The sequence below is a fragment of the Perognathus longimembris genome, chromosome 6 (assembly GCF_023159225.1).
Source record: "Perognathus longimembris pacificus isolate PPM17 chromosome 6, ASM2315922v1, whole genome shotgun sequence".
Taxonomy (NCBI): domain Eukaryota; kingdom Metazoa; phylum Chordata; class Mammalia; order Rodentia; family Heteromyidae; genus Perognathus; species Perognathus longimembris.
Window position 1 is genome coordinate 44,533,832 of NC_063166.1, and position 19,052 is coordinate 44,552,883.

The 19,052-nt window shown below is 35.9% G+C and overlaps 1 protein-coding gene and 1 non-coding gene across 11 annotated transcripts in view; both read right to left on the minus strand.

The window, feature by feature from the left end:
• The window catches only part of Clasp2 (cytoplasmic linker associated protein 2), a 198,255-nt gene that overhangs the window by 47,981 nt on the left and 131,222 nt on the right, over positions 1-19,052 (minus strand). For all 10 annotated transcript variants that reach the window (XM_048348644.1, XM_048348640.1, XM_048348642.1 and 7 more), the window contains 4 exons: positions 15,651-15,758; positions 9,122-9,228; positions 5,363-5,607; positions 3,428-3,491 (listed from right to left, as the gene is read on the minus strand). In XM_048348644.1, the coding sequence (XP_048204601.1) occupies positions 3,428-3,491; positions 5,363-5,607; positions 9,122-9,228; positions 15,651-15,758 (524 nt within the window). The remainder of the gene's footprint in view (positions 1-3,427; positions 3,492-5,362; positions 5,608-9,121; positions 9,229-15,650; positions 15,759-19,052) is intronic.
• LOC125354061 lies at positions 18,164-18,267 on the minus strand. Its single transcript, XR_007211445.1, has one exon. It is a non-coding gene; the product is annotated as a U6 spliceosomal RNA (small nuclear RNA).

Below are 19,052 nucleotides of genomic sequence, written 5' to 3' on the forward strand. Positions count from 1 at the left end.
CTGGTGTTTTAGGGTTTAAGTTATATCATGGCTAAGTTATTTATTTTTATTTTCTTCTTTGAGGCTACTAGGTTGGGATTCAGATTCTTGTACATGCAAGGGAAGCTATTATTTGAGCCATGCTGTCAGTCATCCCTTTCACTCTCAATCCCTTTTTACTTTAGCTTGTTTCTCCCTTGGGTCTTAAGATTGTTCCCAGGTGGCCTCCACTCTGAGTTGCTGAGTTTATAGGCATGGACACCATGTCAAATCTATTTTTATTTTGAAATAGAGCTGCCCTCAAACTGCAAATCTCCTATTTCCATCCCAAGTAGCTGAACTACAGGACTCAGATCACTTATTTTCATACTGTAAGTTAGTCTTTTATATCCACAGATTCCACATCCATGGATTCAACCAACTATGAAATAAAAATGCTCAGGAAAAACCCTGTATCAGGGGCTGGGAATATGGCCTAGTGGCAAGAGTGCTTGCCTCACGTACATGAAGCCCTGGATTCAATTCCCCAGCATCACATATATAGAAAACGGCCAGAAGTGGCGCTGTGGCTCAAATGGCAGAGTTCTAGCCTTGAGCAAAAAGAAGCCAGGGACAGTGCTCAGGCCCTGAGTCCAAGCCCCAGGACTGGCCAAAAAAAAAAAAAAAAGAAAAACCCTGTATCAGTACATGTATAGACATTTTTCTCTCATTCCATATTCAATATACAGAAAGAACTATTTATATAGTATTTACATTATTTTAAATGTTAAAAGAAATTTAAAGATGATTTAAGGCACTTGGGAGAATAGGCATAGGTTATAAACAAGAACTATACTGAGGCTGGGAATATGGCCTAGTGGCAACAGTGCTTACTTTGGTATACATGAAGCCCTGAGTTCAATTCCTCAGCACCATATATATACAAAAAGGTCAGAAGTGGCGCTGTGGCTCAAGTGGCAGAGTGCTAGCTTTGAGCAAAAAGAAGCCAGGGACAGTGCTCAAGCCCTGAGTCTAAGCCGCAGGACTGGTTAAAAAAAAAAAAAAAAAGAACTATACTATTTTGTGTGGAACTGAGCCCTGTAATACAACTACATATAAAACAAAAAAAGATAATTTATAAAACTATAGGTATCAAATAATTTCAAATTGTAAGGTTTTTTATTAATCATATTATTTCTGTCCCAGGAAAAATCCTGGATCTACTTTGACTTTATTCAGAAAGAATTATTTTCCGGGTATTCTTTTCTACAAATGTCTGCATTGCAAGCTAAAGCATACATGGTTTACTTTTTGAACATCATCCCTTCTTGTCAGAGAAACATCCTTTTAAAAGCTGTTTCTCAGTGGTCATTTGAGGGCTCATGCCCTACTCAAAATAACCAGGAAAAAAGTTAGGGTAGAAGCATGGATCAAGAATACCTACCTAAGAGCAGGACACTGGTGGCTCACACCTGTAATCCTAGCTACTCAGAAGGTTGAGATCTGAGGATCACTCATAGTTCAAAGCCAGCCTGGGCAAGAAAGTCTGTGAAACTCTTATCTCTAACTAATTACAGCAAAGCCAGAAGTGGCCACTGTAGCTCAAGTGGTAGAGTAGCCTAGCCTTGAGAAAAGGGAGCTCAGAAAAAGTGCCCAGGTCCAGAGTTTAAGCCCCAGTCCCAGAAAAACAAACAAACAAACAAACAAATACAACAGAAAAACCTACCTAAGCAAGCACAAGGCCATGAGTTCAATCTCTATATAATATAGTCTCTCCCCACAAATCTTTTTTTTGCCAGTCCTGTGGCTTGGACTCAGGGCCTGAGCACTGTCCCTGGCTTCTTTTTGCTCAAGGCTAGGCTACTCTACCACTTGAGCTACAATGGCCACTTCTGGATTTTTCTGTGTATGCATGCGGTGCTGAGGAATCGAACTCAGGGCTTTGTGCATATTAGGCAAATGCTCTATGGCCAAGCCACATTCCCAGCCCCCCACAAATCTTTTTAAAATAAAAATGTGTGTTCACCATAAAAATATCTTTTTATTTGGCTTATACTGTCAACTAAAATGAGCAAAAGTTAATTTGTTTAGAATCTGTAGACATTTTTACATTAAGGCAAATTCTACAACTGAATTAGTGGTAGTGACTACAATATATAATGATATTTGTTTAGATTTTTAGTTTGAAAAATTACAAATTTTAATAGATGCTTACTAGTGTATTTCATTTTTATCTTTTAATGGGACCTTTTGCTCTCAGATAAAAGAAATTTACCTCTGACAGAGGATAATCATTGAAAGCTGTTTCAAAACCAGGTGTTGGTGGCTCATGCCTGTAATCCTAGTTACTTTAAGAAGCTGAGATCCAAGGACGATGGTGTGAAGCTATCTGGCAAGAAAACTAATAAAATTCTAATCTCCAATTAACCACCATAAAGTCGGGGGTGGAGCTGCAATTCAAGTGGTAGAGCACTAGCCTTTAGCAAAAAAACTCAGAAACAAAACTCAGAGACAGTGCCTGGTCCTAAGTTTAAGATCCAAGGTCAGCACACAGGCGCACGCTCTCTCTCACTCAAAACTGGTTTAAAGTATAAGCGGTTTATTTTAAATATGCACATACTCCAATGGATTAAAATGTTTGGCTAAATTTTAGTTTATGCATAAAGTGGGTTTGTAATAACTTTCAGTAGCGTCAAAAGCAATGAAAAAACTAATAATACAAATGAAATGATATATGTACAAAAAAAGAGAAAGCAATAAAACCAAACTGGAATTCATTAATATTTTTCTTACGTTTTTCTTAGTATATCTACCTCATTTAGTTTAGAAATTCTCCTGTAGATACACATAAAAGATACTTAGAAATTCTCCTGTAGATGTCCTAAAGAAAGATATGTAATAAGGTTTCCCATTGTCAAACACACTGCTGGAAATAGAATAACTTTTGTAATAGCATTATCCATTAAGGTAAACCAATGTTCACATTATACATGCTGATTATCCCTAAGTATGTAATAAAATATATCTGAGAGAATATTTAACAACTGAATCTCCTAAACTTTTTATGTATTATTTCAATATATGAAATACTTCACCTTTTGTATGACTACAAACTATTACTAGAGCCATATTTTGTTCTATTTAATGACAATTCTAATAAATTATTTTTCAACATAAGAATACATTTACATTAATAATCACAGAAGAAAAGTAAATGAAATGTCAGTAGCTTTTTGCAACTTACTCCAATTATATCCTTTACAAATAGTAAAATATTATTAGTAACATGGGATATTTCCTGATAAATTATAAAGAACCATGCTTGTAAATTTCTCTGGAGAAGCTTGAACTGTTAGTTATCAAAGAGCAAGTTGTCAATTATATATGATAATAAACAATGTTATGCTTGAAAATATCACTACCATTTTAGAACTGTCTTAAAAAAATAATCTTAAACACTAAAACCTACCTTGCCATGAGGATCAGCAAACATTCTTGTGAAAATTTCGCATAACCTTTTCAGTTCAACTCGACTGCCAAAATAATAAAATGGTGGATTAATACCTTGGGTGATTTAATACAAGATGAGGTAATTTAAAAGTAACTTTTCAGTTAGAGACATGGTAGAACACCAGCAATGAGCGAACGTGTCAGATGTGAATTTTGAGTTCCACTCAAAACGTAACTTTTCAATTAAACTTATTAACAATAATCACAAAAATATATTTTTAAAAATCCCTTAAAATTGGGAAATTAGTGGGATTTACAAGTCAGGGCTGAATATAAAGTTACAATAGCAGTTGTGTTGTAACTCAGATTATTTTAAAGGTTTGAAGTTTTGAAAAGAAATAAAATTGTATTTAATGTAACACAATAGGAAACTTATACACATGGCATTCTCAGAACATAAATCTTATTTAAGCTGTTTTGCATTTAAAAATATTTTTTTGCATTTAAAGGCTTAATCTTTCTAAACTTTGCCTTTTAAAATGAAGAAGGAGGGAAGGTGGGAGAAAAATGAGGGAGGGGGTAACAAGTATGATGAGAAATGTACTCACTACCTTACATATGTAACTGTAACCCCTCTGTACATCACTTTGACAACAAAATTAAAGACTAAATAAAGATACACTGAGCCTACTAATTTTGATAGTTCTAGGAATATTCAAATGATTTATTACAGTGAGACACGAGGTGTGATGTGTATATATAAAAACATAAATAAGTATACCAAATTCTGATTTCATTGTTATCAAATCAGAAAGTAGCCCACTATACTCTTCCTAACTCAAACTACACATTATCTACAATTATGTCCTTAAAGGGTCAACTGTTAAAGGTTTAAACCATTACACAAACAAGGACAATGAAGGATACAGGGTAAAAGAAAGCAAAGCCATCAGAAATCCCCAACTAGAGAGCTCAAATAAAGTTTGGTTCTTAGAATTTCATTATATGAACTCCCAAGATACTTTATTATTTAATAAGCAAGTCTAAGTATCTGTTCTTCTTATAAAAAAAGCTTTTTTTTTTTACCAGGGATAAAGTTTGATACACAAATTGATTTTATTATTATGTATATACACATTTAAAAAATAAATTTTATTACCCTTAAGTGGTTGTACAAAGGACTTTATTCATTTTTGTGTGTTGGTTCTGACGCTAACTCAGGGTTTGGATGCTATCCCTGTGCTTTTTTTTTTTTTGCCAGTTCTGGGCCTTGGACTCAGGGCCTGAGCACTGTCCCTGGCTTCTTCCCGCTCAAGGCTAGCACTCTGCCACTTGAGCCACAGGGGAATCGAACCTAGGGCCTCGTGTATCCGAGGCAGGCACTCTTGCCGCTAGGCTATATCCCCAGCCCTATCCCTGTGCTTTTTACACAGGGCTAGTACTCTACAACTTGAACCACAGCTTCACTTCCAGCTTTTTTAGTACTTCACTGGAGATAAGAATTTCATGGACTTTTCTGTCTGGGCTGGCTTTGAACTATGATCCTCAGATCTTAGCTTTTTCAGCCACCAATGCCTGGCTGTTATGAGTCACTGTTGCCCAGACTAAGATATTTTACAAAAATGGTTTTTATTATAAGGAATCAAACCTAACTACTACTTGTAAATTAAAAGTTTCAATTTAAAATGCTTCATCAAATAGAGCCTGGTGCTATGCAGGTGCCATCAAGACACATGGGAAGAATAAATAGGAAAATGGCTGTCTAGGCTGGCCAGGCAAAAAGTGAGACTACTGGATAAATAATAAAAACAACAAAGGCTGGGAGTGTGACTCAAGTGGTATAGAACTTGTCTAGTAAGTACAGGCCCTGAATTTATACTCTAACACACACACCACACACACAGACACAAACACACACACACACACACCTAACCTGATAGATGAGACAACTTACCTTAGAGTTCTTTGATTTTTTAATAAGTTTTGCAGACCCAGGAGGCCTTCTTTCCTTTCTGACCAATTAGAACTAGCACATCTATTGAGAACTTCTGCCACATCTTCCGTCTGTCTCATATATGTAGGAATACTACCATTTCGAGAACTATAGGAGCGTTCTGAACAAGCACTAGAAGCATCACTGTTGGCATCATCATCTGAATGCATTCCATAGGATTCATATCGTCTTCGAGCAGGTTTTTTCTGTTACACACAAAGAATCTTATTAGCAGTAGTTAAAAATATATTGGTATTTCATTGTATCTACTGACCATAAAAGAACTGATTTCTTTTAAAATCAGTACAAAGCATGCTGTTCATCATTGTCATAATAAAATGTCACAATTTAGTTGTTTGCTCAAGACACATGTTTTACAAGTTAGTAGAAGGTGAAATATTCTTTAACTATGGATAGTGAATGAGGTAGAATAAGTCTACATAGAATTTCAGATGCATCAAGTGGGAAGTGCTCAAAAGTTGTTTTTTTCTTTTCATGGAAAACAAGTATTAGAATGCAAATTAATAGAAATTGTACTAGAAATACAGTTGGTGGTGAGAAAAGTATGTTTTATAATAACCTTTGTAGAGGAGGAATATCTATGGATCAAGAAAATGTATACTTTCTCCTATGTTAAAAATCACATATTTTTTCTGTCTCTACATCTCCTCTTTCCTATTCTCCTTTACCTCTACTACCACTTCTCTTCTCATTCCTCCTTCGCTGTATCCAACCCTCATGTCTCCTAGAGAAGTAAAATACAAAGATGATAAGAAACTTTTTCACTTACTATTATTTCTAGGAGGCAAGATCCTTAAGGGCTTTCCTTTGTTTTCTCAGTGTATTTATAATGTCTCTTTCAATGAAATAGTAGAAAGTACATTTGGATTCCTTTGATTTCTTTGCAGTAAGGCTTATAGTTTAATATACGTAACTGCCAATTATACCTTGCATATTAAAACTGCTGTGAGGTAATTAGCTCATTTGAAATTTCCTTGCAAGAATTGGAAACAAATGTATATAGTCTGATTTCTGGGATTTTGAGTAGTAAGTAGTAATAATGGTATTTATATGAAATATATTAACCATGATAATTTAAAACAGTTCTAAATGTCTGTAAGTACTCTGAAGTATAAATCTAAAGAAAAATGATTTGAGCTTTAATAGTACAAATAGTTTTATAATTAACTTTCCATCACTAATTGCCCTCATAATGATTCAGAGACTCCAGAATAACTTAAGAGTGGTAATATTGTGATGTTTCCTGTACATTACATGTACATGGGCTCCAAATCCATTTTGTTATGTCTATAACAATGTAAGCGATCTCAACTCATTTGTAGGAAAAAGTTGAGCTTTCTCTCTCAAGACACTCTATTCAAGAAGTATCTCCCTCTTTTAATAAGCTGTGAGATAACCAGTTACAGAAAAAAGTAGATGTACTTTTTATTACTTCCACTTTAATTTTTTACAGAAGACCATCATCTGTTCAAGTTGATGAAGCAAAGGAAGATAAGTTATGATACTATAAGATGTCAAAAAAACAGCAATGGCTATACCTTAGTCCGTATGTCTCCTAAGAGCTGAGAGCAGTAAATTTTTAAAGAGAGAAATTGAAAATAATGAAGAACATTTTGCTAAACACCACAGTAAAATAGGCATTAACAATGCCAATGATAAGAAACATTAAGTTTTTTTTTTAACATTAGATACAAAAGATCTGCTTATCTGAGGAGAAATACCTAAGCTACAAAAGTTTTCTTAAAGAAATGAAACAATTTTCCTTATTTGTATCTTTTTGCCATTTCAAAATTTAATTTTATTTCCCCAAGTAAAAATCAGGCTTAATAGATGAAACATTTTTTCTTAAAAAAATTGACAGCTACACAATAAAGTAGAATCTTATTACTGGGATTCAGATTTAAGCCTTCATGGTTAAATAACCTTATATAACTCAAATATATCATCCTATTAATATAAGAAATAGTTCAAAACTAATCTATTCAAGTCATAAATTGTGCATATGCTATATTTGACTGGTAAATTATCCAATTTAATACTAGAAAACATTTGAGAAATATAGTGATGAGCGATAATGAACTTAAAATATCCGATTAATTAAACATCACAATAAAAATGTATGATCAATATACACCAGGCCTAGAGGAACAAAATCTCTAGCTATATTAATTTATAAAACAAAAAAAAATCAGATGGCTAAAGGGAAAAATTCAGCACACAAAATGTTAAATAGAATTGTACATCTAAAGATATTCAATAAATCAGGCTAATATCAATAAATAATTTTAAAAATCTTTGTTGTTCAAATCTGTGGCAAAATTGTATTATAACACTGGTTAAGGTATATCTACAGTTTAGTGGCATAGTATATTTTTAAATTTCAAAAGCAATTTTAAAATCTAAAAGTAAGGGGCTGAGAGTGTAGCTCAGTGATAAGAATGATTGCATAGGATGTGTGAGGCCTTGCATTCCATAGTATGACTGGAGGGAAAAAACTAATGAATTGACAACAGCGACGAGACCCTATTATAAATTCTGGGTAATCGATTTAGGAAATCTGCAAAAGGCTCTTGGCTCGTCACTAAAGAAAATGAATCATTCTACTCCTCACTAAGAAACTGAATAAAGGCTTCTCAGAAACAGCATCATTCTACTCCTCACTAAAGAAAATAAATAAAGGCGTCTCAAAAACAGGATAAACATAACAATTTATAACTTGAGTCACCTTTTTACTGTCAGTGAAGTAAACCTGGTGTCATGGCACATTAGGCAAATCCAAGGTACCCTTAATTTGAAAGAAGTGTCATACTGAATTGACTTGGGAAATTAGTCAAACTATTACACACACATATACATTGCATGGCACTCTTGATGAGCTACCATGAATCTTTTAAATAAGTTTTTAAACCTCTGTTTAATATATGAGGCATAAAGAACTTGAAAGATATCTTAATTATAACTTGCCTTGAGGGTACACTTTCAGCTGAGAAATTATAAATAATTAAAAAACTAAATAAAAGCTAATTCTCTTCTAAAACCTCTGCCTACATGCTCAAAGTTAAAGTAACTCTGAAATTACATGAATTACATGCTTTTAAGTTGCATATTCATATTCCAACCTATCTGCCCTTACATTTAATATATTACAGAGCTTAAAACATAAAGCTTCAACATGTACATTCCTGACATCACACCAGGAAGACTGACCATGGCTTAAAATGTTGAATAATAAGGATCAATAATTAATTATATATTTTGTGTGTGTGTGTGTGTGTGTGTGTGTGTGTGTGTGTGTGTGTGTGTGTGTTGCATGAGTCCTGGGGCTTGAACTCAGGGCAGAAGTGCTGTCACTGAGCCTTTTTTATTTCAAGGCCAGCACTCTACCACTTGATTCAGAGTTCCACTTCTGTGTTTGTTTTTTTTGGGGGGGAGGGGTAGATAATTGGAAGTAAGAGTTCCATGAACTTTCCTGCTCAGGTTGGCTTCAAACTGTGATCCTCAGATCTCAGCCTTCTGAGTTGCTAGGAGTATAAGCATTAGCTACTCATGCCCGGCCTGTTGTACTTTTTATATTTTCCACGTTTTGTGTTCCTAGATTTAATCCAGAAGAATTTCCCCATCCTTTCTTCTACAGTGAAAGGTCCACTCATGTACTATTTCCTAAGAACATTTACAATGACAGGGAAATGGAGAGAGTACCAAGGCATCGGCTACCGCCTCCTCCACATCGGAACCAGTATTCAGGACTCTCATGGCACTGACAGAGGATGATAGTCGGCTCGATTGGCTGATCCCATAGCCTGGACCTATTATATCAAAAGAAGGAAAACAGTTTTGAGATAATACATAAATGTAATGGTGTCAGGTAGGGAAACTAATACCCTTAGAAAGAGGAGGGGGGAAAAAAACCAATGGGGCAAAGCATTTTAAAAGCAATATTGTGTTTTCTGGGCACATTGAGTTTTAGGCCAAATAATAAGGTAATGACAATAAAAATGATTGACAATATATGGAAAATTAAAGAATAACAACTATTTATTTAAGGCTACCAGGTAGAAGTTAGAAGACAAAAACTCCAATCAATTTTTCCTTCAAGATAAGATGATTTCATTCTTTAACTAAAATAGATCCAATACCTGTTAAGTGGCTACCATGTGCCCAACAGTTTGAGGTGTGTAAAGACAAACCAGAGATGAATTCTTTCCCTCTCAAGTGCTTTGTATGTTATCTTTTACAATTAAAACACTTCATCCACCATTTTGGTTTTTTTTAAACACATAAATAAAACTATGAAGTAAACTGAAAACATAAAACAGTCCTATATGTTTAAATGACATGTTATTAAAAAGAAAAATGTCCATCTGCCAGCGAGGAAGATGTAAGGCTGCTGAAGGAGAAAAAGTTACTTAGGGGAAAAGGGGAAAAAAAACCCAAAAACACCCAGACATACACAAGTAATTCTCTAAAAAGCTGAATTCAACTAAAAACAAATCAATTTTGAAAAATGAATATTATTCAATGAAAACTGAAAAGAACAAAATCTGAGATGAACACATAGATGATAGTGAAAATGTACTCATCCTTCACCTGAGGCCCCATACACTTCGGGGGCGTAGAGGGCACCAGTAGATCTGGAATGGTGTCTGGAGGCTGGAATTACAGGACCATACAAACCTCATCTATTACCACAGAAACAAGGAATGGTGGCAGCACTACTGTCAGGCAAGGATAGTTAACACTGATGTTACTCATAATAGTTAATGATCAGGATATTGCCAAATATGGCAGCTTTGAACATTAGCACTGAAAGATCATCCCCAACACAAAAATACAACTTACACCTAAGTGGACAGACACAGGCCTACAGGAGACAAAAAGGTAAAGTCAAATGGAAGGAAATGTCAAAAATACAAGCATGAAAACAAAAAAACAAAGACTGTAGTTTAAAAAAAACCACTATGGTATTTAGTAACTAATAAGAATCTTATTTCCTTTAATCTTGACAGCCAAAGAGGTAGTTATTATTATTCAATTTAACAGATCTAAATATTTGTAGTCCCCAACCCCATTCAAATGTGGAAATCCTAATCCTCAAGGTCATGATACTAGGAGGTAGGGCCTTCGAGAGACAATTACTTTAAGAGGGCAAAGGTCTCATGACGAAGAACAGTATACTTAGAAAGCAGACCCCAGAGAGCTAAGTAACTCCTGTCACATAAGTACACATAACCAAAACCCAGACCAGGAAATAAGCCTTCACCAGACACCAAATACGGTGGCACCTTGATCTTGGAACTTTTGAGCTTTCACAACTGTGAGAAATACATTTCTATAATTTATATAAGTAACCAGTCTACAGTATTTATTATAGCAGTCTAAATGACCTGAGACAGAAAAATTTAGAGCACAGAAATGTTAATTCACACAATCAAAAAGCGCACCCCCCCTTCATATCTGGACTGAGGTTTGCACTCACAGCCTCACTCTGGATAGGCAGTTGCCACTTGCCAGCCTTTTTTGTGTTGGTTATTTTTTTTTAAGATAGAATCTCATTTTATGCTTGAGATGGCCTCAGATTTTTACTTCCTCATATCCCTGGGATGACAGGCACAAACCACCAAATCTCACAAAGTGTGTGTGTGCGTGCACAAAGGTCTCATGACCAAGAACAGTATACTTATAAAGCAGACCCCAGAGAGCTAAGTAACTCCTGTCACATAAGTACACATAACCAGAACCCAGACCAGGGTGTGTGTGTGTGTGGGTGTGTGGGTGTGTGTGTGTGTGTGTGTGTGTGTGTGTGTGTGTGTGTGTGTCTCCTGGGTCTTAAGTTCAGAGTTTGGGCACTGTCCCTGACCTCTTTTGCTCAAGGCTAGCATGGTACCACTTGAGCCACAGCTCCACTTCTGGCTTGTTTGGAGGTTAACTGGAGATAAAAAGTTTCATGGACTTTTCTCAAGGCTGGCTCTAAACCATAATCTTTAGGTCTCAGCCTCCTGGGTAGCAAGGATTATAGATGTGAGCTACTGGCACCTAGCTTCACAAACTATTTACTGCCTGTGTTGGCCTCAAGCCTCTCTTCCCAAATAGGTAGGTTTGTGTCATCATGTCCTATATACTTTTAAGGCTTCTGCTCTTATAAAGTACACAGACCACCTTCACATTATTCAAAAAATATCTCATTTGTGCTGATACATATTTTTAAAGTTGTTTATAAAATCACATTTAAGTATCACAAAAGAGTATCAATAATCTAACAAAAATACCCTAAAGTTTTGTTACACATCTCCTTACGTTGCCTTAGAATCTAAATTTGTCATAAGTTTGCATATTAGATCTTAAAATCCTGATTTTTTTTAATAATACAAAATCAATCTTGGCCCTACATGTGAAAATTGCCTGAAAAATGTGCTTTAATATTTTTTTTTTTTTTTTGGCCAGTCCTGGGCCTTGGACTCAGGGCCTGAGCACCGTCCCTGGCCTCTTCCTGCTCAAGGCTAGCACTCTGCCACCTGAGCCACAGCGCCCCTTCTGGCCGTTTTCCATATATGTGGTGCTGGGGAATCGAACCGAGAGCTTCATGTGTAGAGGCAAGCACTCTTGCCACTAGGCCATATTCCCAGCCCCGTGCTTTAATATTTAATAAAACATAGTATTTAAAAAAAGTTAGTATTCCTCAGATGTATTTGATTAGAGCACTTAAAATATTATTACATGAATTGATCTTTTCTTTGTAATAGGCTAACCCTAATGAACACGAAAGTAAAAAAAAAAAAAGATTAAACAGACTGCTGCCTAAAATGGTTAATAAATACTGAGAGGAGAATAGTAAATTATTTACCTAGCAAATACGTCTTTATTGTGTGCTGGTCCTGAGGCTTGAACGCAGGCCTGAGTGCTGTTGCTGAGCATTTTTGCTCAAGGCTAGTGCTCTGTTACTTTGACCACAGCTCCATTTCTGGCTTTCTGCTAGTTTGAGATAAGAGTTTCATGGACTTTCCTGCTTGGGCTGGCTTTGAACTGTGATCCACAGATCTCAGCCTCCTGAGTAGCTAGAATTAGAGGCATAAGCCACTGGTGTATGGCACAAATATTTTTTTAAATAACGAGAAAGAGTATAGTAAAATTTGAAATGTCTAGTAGATGAAAATCTCTGAAAAATTTTTAGAAATCAATCAATCTGTGGTTGAAGATAGCAGGTAAGAAACAATATTAATATCTGTATTATGAAGTCAACATTGTTTTGAATTTTGGTTCCAGAAATAAATGGAAGGGCTCATGTTCTAAAAGTTCAACTTGGTTCAGTTCTTACTTCTTCCTGATACTTCAAGGCCCTCACACTGGCTTTGTAATGAGTGGACACCCAACAAACCAACTATAGAATTCTCATGCTGAATATCAGTAGTCAGTCATAAGGAAACAAAGGTTCTACCAAGTAAGCAAATATAGTAAGAACTGTAGATTGCAAACAAATGTATCAGAAACTGGGGAGGGTGAAGACAACTTAATTTCTGGGAATGTGACTCTTCATCCCTGTGAATCAAAGTTAATCTGCCACTTCTAATACGCACCATCTTTTTCTCCCTCTTCTTTTCTAAAGACAGCATCTTGCTAAGTAATCCAGTTGGCCTTGAATTTGTGATTCTCCTCATCTGTACTCCTGAGTGCTGAGATTCTCATGCCTGGAAGCTACATAGTATCTTTGTATAAAAAAAGAACTACAGGACTAGGAACATTGATCAAGTGGTAAAGCACTTGGTTAGCAAGGGCAAGCTGCTAAACTCAAACCCCTGTAGTATTAAAAGGAAAAAAAAAACTTACAACAAAATCAATTCCTCCAAAAGAAATAAAGAGCCAGGAAAAATATTCTTTTAACACTAAATGATTAACAAGTCTAATCATCCTTAGCCCGGTGCTGAGATTCATGCCTTTAATTTCTAAACTACTCAGGAGGTTGAGGTCTGAGGACTGACGTTCAAAGCCAGGCTGGACAGACAAATGCACAAGACTCTTATCTACAGTTAATCAGCAAAAGATGGAAGTGGAGGCATGAGTCAAATGGTGGAGTGTCAGCTCTGAGTGAAAAAGCCAAGTGAGAACTAGAGGCCTAGTTCAAGCCCTAGTACTGGTACCAGCCCCTCCAAAAAAAAGTTCAGTCATCTTAGGCTTGAGCCTCATGAAAATTGCTTTCCTAAATAATAAAACTGAAGTAATTTAAATTGTCAAATGGAAGCTATGAAATCAATCTAGAAAAAGCAATAGTTAGTTGAGAATTTTCTTTAAAAATTGCCCATTAAAAAGCAGCCATTTTATTTACTGTATATTACATAAAAATTGAATATAACTTTAGGGTAGGAGTGGGAGGGAAAAAATGATGGAAAATGATGGAAGGGTGGCCAAGATCAAGATGCATTGTACTCATAACCTGACATAACCTGGCTCTTTGTACAACCAGTTGATAATAATAAAAAATTGGCCTATTAATAATGCTTACTTTTTAAGGAACTTATCATCCATTATACATTTCTTCTTTGTTTTTAATGTTTTCTAGTAATCTGCTTTAGTGCTAGTGAAAGTGTTATTAAAAAATCAGATCTTTGCCAATAAAGAGTAATGGAAATGTTTCTAAGTCAAATGACCAGAGCCTGATGGGGAGAGCAGAGAAATACCAACATAAGTAGCAGCAGCAGTGGTGGTGATAATGACTCTATGGACTCAATGTCCACTGTGTACCAAATACTTCCCTGAGGATTTTCTTCATATGTTTCTGATTTATGGTTTTTCAAACATCCCAAATTCATACATGCTATTATTATCCTTATTTTCCAGATAAGGTTGCAGAGTTAGGATATGAAGCCAGGCTATTTGAGTCTTCAACATACCAAGTTTATTTTATAGATATGTAGAAGTTATTTTATTTCTTTAACATTATACATATGAGGATAAACTTTGTACCTGTGTGTGCACACACATGCATATACACACACACCAACATTTTACAGAATTGATAAATGCACTAAAAATGTCTTGGCAAAGAATATGCCAAAGTAGGCTTAAGTGATGCACAAGAGTTCTTCCCATAGAGGGAAGAGAAAATGAGAAACTGTTTGGAATCTGAGGCTATGACATAAATAGGGGATGAAGATCTCCCTGTGTATCCTTATCTAAGCAGGGTTTTCCAATTAGTACAGGAAGCCCAGTGATCTATCTAAGCCAAATATCCCAAGAAATCAGATGTTAATCATTAGAAGTTCTACATTACAGATTTATGTGAGGAAGTCATTTCAATAGCCAACTAGCAAAAAACTTAATAATCTCAAACACCTGAAAAGCAACTCTTGGAGTATTATAGTAAGCCATGTTTATGGAAGGGGAAAACAAATCTGAAATGGCTACAGAATTGTGTACATCAGCAAAGTACTACTTGTTAAAATGCTAAAGGGACATGGAGAAATTCTAAAGTATCTCAATGTAAAACTTATGCCTATCCAGTTATCCTAAAAACAAGAAAGGTGGAAAATTATGTAATATCATTATAAATGGAAGAAATACAGTAATCATAAGGTTACAATATAATCTCTATAATCAGGAACAAATAGGTTTTTAATAGTGACATGATATGAATTACTGTACAAAGACTCTCAAACCATAAATATTATACAAATATTAATCCCTTTCATTTATTTATTTGGAGCCCTTTTTGTAAAAACCTACATTACATGATCTAAGTTGAAAAGCCAGTATTTCTGTTTAAAGGACAAAATTTACTTTTCATATTTCACTTCAGAGTGAATTCCTAGTATTAGCTTTAAATACTTTGCTAAGAAAAAATGTGAATTTAATTTTTTTTTGTTTAGTTTTTTTTTTTTTTAAACATGGTGGCTGCTATGTAGCCCAAGCTGGCCTCAAAAACACAATCCTCTTGTCCCAGCTTCCTGAGTGTTGGGACTGAATTCAGTTTTCTAAAGTTTATATTTGTGTGATATATTTACTTAATTGTGAAATCAAGTTGTTTGAAATGACTATTTTTTTATTTAGGTCATTAATAAGGTCAAATGCTATTCCCAGATATATAATTTCCTTCTAATTTTTAAAAATCAAAATGACATAAAAGAGAGTAAGGAGAAAAGACTACCAATGATGAACGCAAAATTTCAGGAATAGCAAGGTTCTCAAACAGCGATACCACAGGGGAAGCAGTGTACCTTACACCTGCCGAAATACTCACCAAGGGGCTGAAAAGAACGGACCGGACTTGTGTCCCTGCTACTCTCCCGACTAGCTTCTCGGCTGCATCCCTGACTCACACTTGGACGAGGAATACGACTGCTTCGGGCTGGTACAGAACAAGGGAAAACACAGAAGAGGTTTACAGATTTTTTTTTTCTTTTTAAAGAGCTGATTGGTAAGCTTTCTTAAGGTTGAGAAGAACCTGATCTCCCCTTCCCCTCTGGCAATATTGGAGACTGAACTCAGAGTATTATTGTGTTTGCTAGGAAAATACTGTAAATACTTGAGCCATGCTTCTAGACGTTTATTTTCAGCTAGTTTTTCACTACCTTTTGCCAGGACTGGCTTTGAACTTGCGATTCTCCTGCCTCTTTTGTGTTTCAGACATGTATAATCATGCATGATGAAAAAAAATTACTCTTGATGAAGCATTACGAGAAACAGGTAAGGTTTTTGAATATGATTCCCTAGTTTGTATGAGATTATTAAAAGAAAAGGGCCACAAGGGCTGGGAATGTGGTTTAGTAGCATGCATGCCTAGCATGCATGAAACCTTGGGTTCAATTCCTCAGTACCACATACACAGAAAAAAAGCCAGAAGTGGTGCTGTGACTCAAGATGAAGGGTGCTAGCCTTGTGCAACTCAGGCCCTGAGTTCAAGCCTGAGGGCTGAGAGAGAAAGAGAGGCCACAATTAAGAAGTAAGCTATGTACAATGTACATAGTACAACTTGGGTTTTCTCTTTGTTAGATAAACTATATATAGTCTTCTATCACTCTTGGTGTCTTAGGTCAAAATGTTATTTTTAAATAGAAATCTACACATATCAAATTACATAATCTAAATCATAATGCTTGATTTCCATACAAAATAAAGAAGAAAAAATCCATAGTTTCACTTCCCATGCCTTTCTTCACTCCTCACACAAAAACCCAAAAACAACTAACATAAAGCCTAGGATGGATGATTAAGAGTAAAGAATTTGAAAAAATGTCTGGAAAACCAAAGAAGTGGAAAATTAGCCAAGATGGAAATTCCAGAGACTCTGTGGCAAATACTAGGCCCTGCACAATTGCAAGTGTTGCTATGGTTACAATTTCACTGCCTGAGGTTCTGCAAGGAGTCACTGCTCCTTAAGACTAGAAGGCTACAGAAGGTTTGAACTCTACAAAGTGAAAGCATAATTGGAAAAACAGAGGATTCTAGAAAGTGTACATGCAGCCCTAGGAAGTAGTAAACGGGATCAAAATAACAGCTGAGGGCTGTTGGCCTAGTGGTAAGAGTGCTTGCCTTGTATACATGAAGCCCTGGGTTTGATTCCTCAGCACCACACATATAGAAAAGGCCAGAAGTGGCGCTGTGGCTCAAGTGGCAGAGTACTAGCCTTGAGCAAAAAGAAGCCAGGGACAGTGCTCAGGCCCTGAGTCCAAGCCCCAGGGCTGGCAATCAATCAATCAATAAAATAACAGCTGAGCAAGAGGCCAAGAAAACTAATACATAAAATCATAAAATATTGGAGAGTCTCCAGAGAATATGGAATTCCATATAGTCATTAGTATTACTGAAAGGAAAATAATATAAGAGGATCTCAGAAAAGTATTTATACACTCTGTTCTGACAATAAACACTTATTTACTTATAACAGAGTGAACACTAGAGCTATTCTTTTTCTTTCCTTTTTTTCAGACAGGATCTTGTTACAGGTTGGCCTGAAACATGCTATAAGCTCAGGCTGGCTTTTAACTTGTGTGATTCTCCTGCCTCCATTTCAGAAATGCTGGAATAACAAGGTTCTTTCCAACTTTTAATGTCAAGTTATGGAAGAAGTATGTAAGACTTGCTTGTAAATTCTTACGAGACAATGTATGAATAAGCCAGGTGCTGGGTAAGTCAACCTATGATCCTCACCCTGAGGAGGCTGAGGTCTGAAAATCTCTGTTCAGGACTGTATGGGACAGATAAATTTTCAAGCCACAAGTGGAGGCATGGCTCAAGTGGTAGAATGAAAGCCAAGTGAGGCCTCAAGTTCAAATCCAAGTACCATCAGAGAGAGAGAGAACAGAGACAGAGATGGGGAGGCAGATGGTAAAGGAGGGAAGGAGAGAGAGAGAGAGACAGAGACAGAGAGAGACAGAAAGAGAGAGAGAGAGAAAGAATGTATGTGTAGGGCTAGGAATGTGGCCTAGTGGCAAGAGTGCTTGCCTCGTATACATGAGGCCCTGGGTTCGATTCCTCAGCACTACATATATAGAAAAGGCCAGAAGTGGCGCTGTGGCTCAAGTGGCAGAGTGCTAGCCTTGAGAAAAAAACAAAGAAGCAAGGGACAGTGTTCAGGCCCTGAGTCCAAGCCCCAGGACTGGCAAAAGAAAAAAAAAAAAAAAGAATGTATGTGTAAAATATAATAATGTATACATACTGCTGATAGTCAAGAGAACAGAAGGTGAATAGAAAAGTATGGGCATCTCAAATCCCATGATTTATGTTGCATTTTTTCCATTCTAATAATTTCTTAAAAATATGGAATGCTTCACAAATTTGCATGTCATCCTTGTGCAGGGGCCATGCTAATCTCTGTGTTGTTCCAATTTCAGTATATGTGCTGCTGAAGCAAGCACTGATGTTGCATTTTCTTACATATGTAATCAACAAAATGCTTTATAAAATGGCTAAAAATACTTGGAGCAACTAGAGATTTCTGCTGTAGGAATGATAGATCAAGAAGCAAAGTACTAAAAGAGAAGCAAAAAAAAAGGTAAACAACAACAACAAAAAGAAACAAGAAGCAGCTATTCTAAGGACAAAATTAGTACTGTGATTAGTAAAGAAGAGAGGGAATATAGGTATATAGATGGACAAAGAGACTGATTCTGGGTCAATAAAGGCAATGTTAATCAATTAAGCCAAAGTTAACTACCTCCTGAGTTTTTCTGCTAAAAGAGGTAATAAATTCCCTTTTGCTCTTTCAGTTGGCTTCAATTCTAACGTGTTACATGAAATTTAAAGTATTTTGGTCCACACACAGAAAATGGAAATTTATTAATTGTATTTAAATAGTGTTGACCATGTTCAGCACTGGTGGATCACACCTGTAATCCTAGCTACTCAGGAGGCTGAGATATGAGGATCATCATTCAAAGCCAGCCTGGGCAGAAAAGTCTGTGAATCTCTTACCTCCAATTAACCACCAGAAAACCAGAAGTGGAGCTATGAGTCAAAGTGGTAGAGGACTAGCCTTGAGCAAAAAGCTCAGGTATAGCACCTGGGCACTAAGTTCAAGCCCCAATGATTGCCAAATTACAAAAAAACAAAGTAATATTGACCTACAACACAAGTGTCAGACACAATCAGCTAATATATATTTATATACAACTATGTAGATATATCATATAAACATAATAAA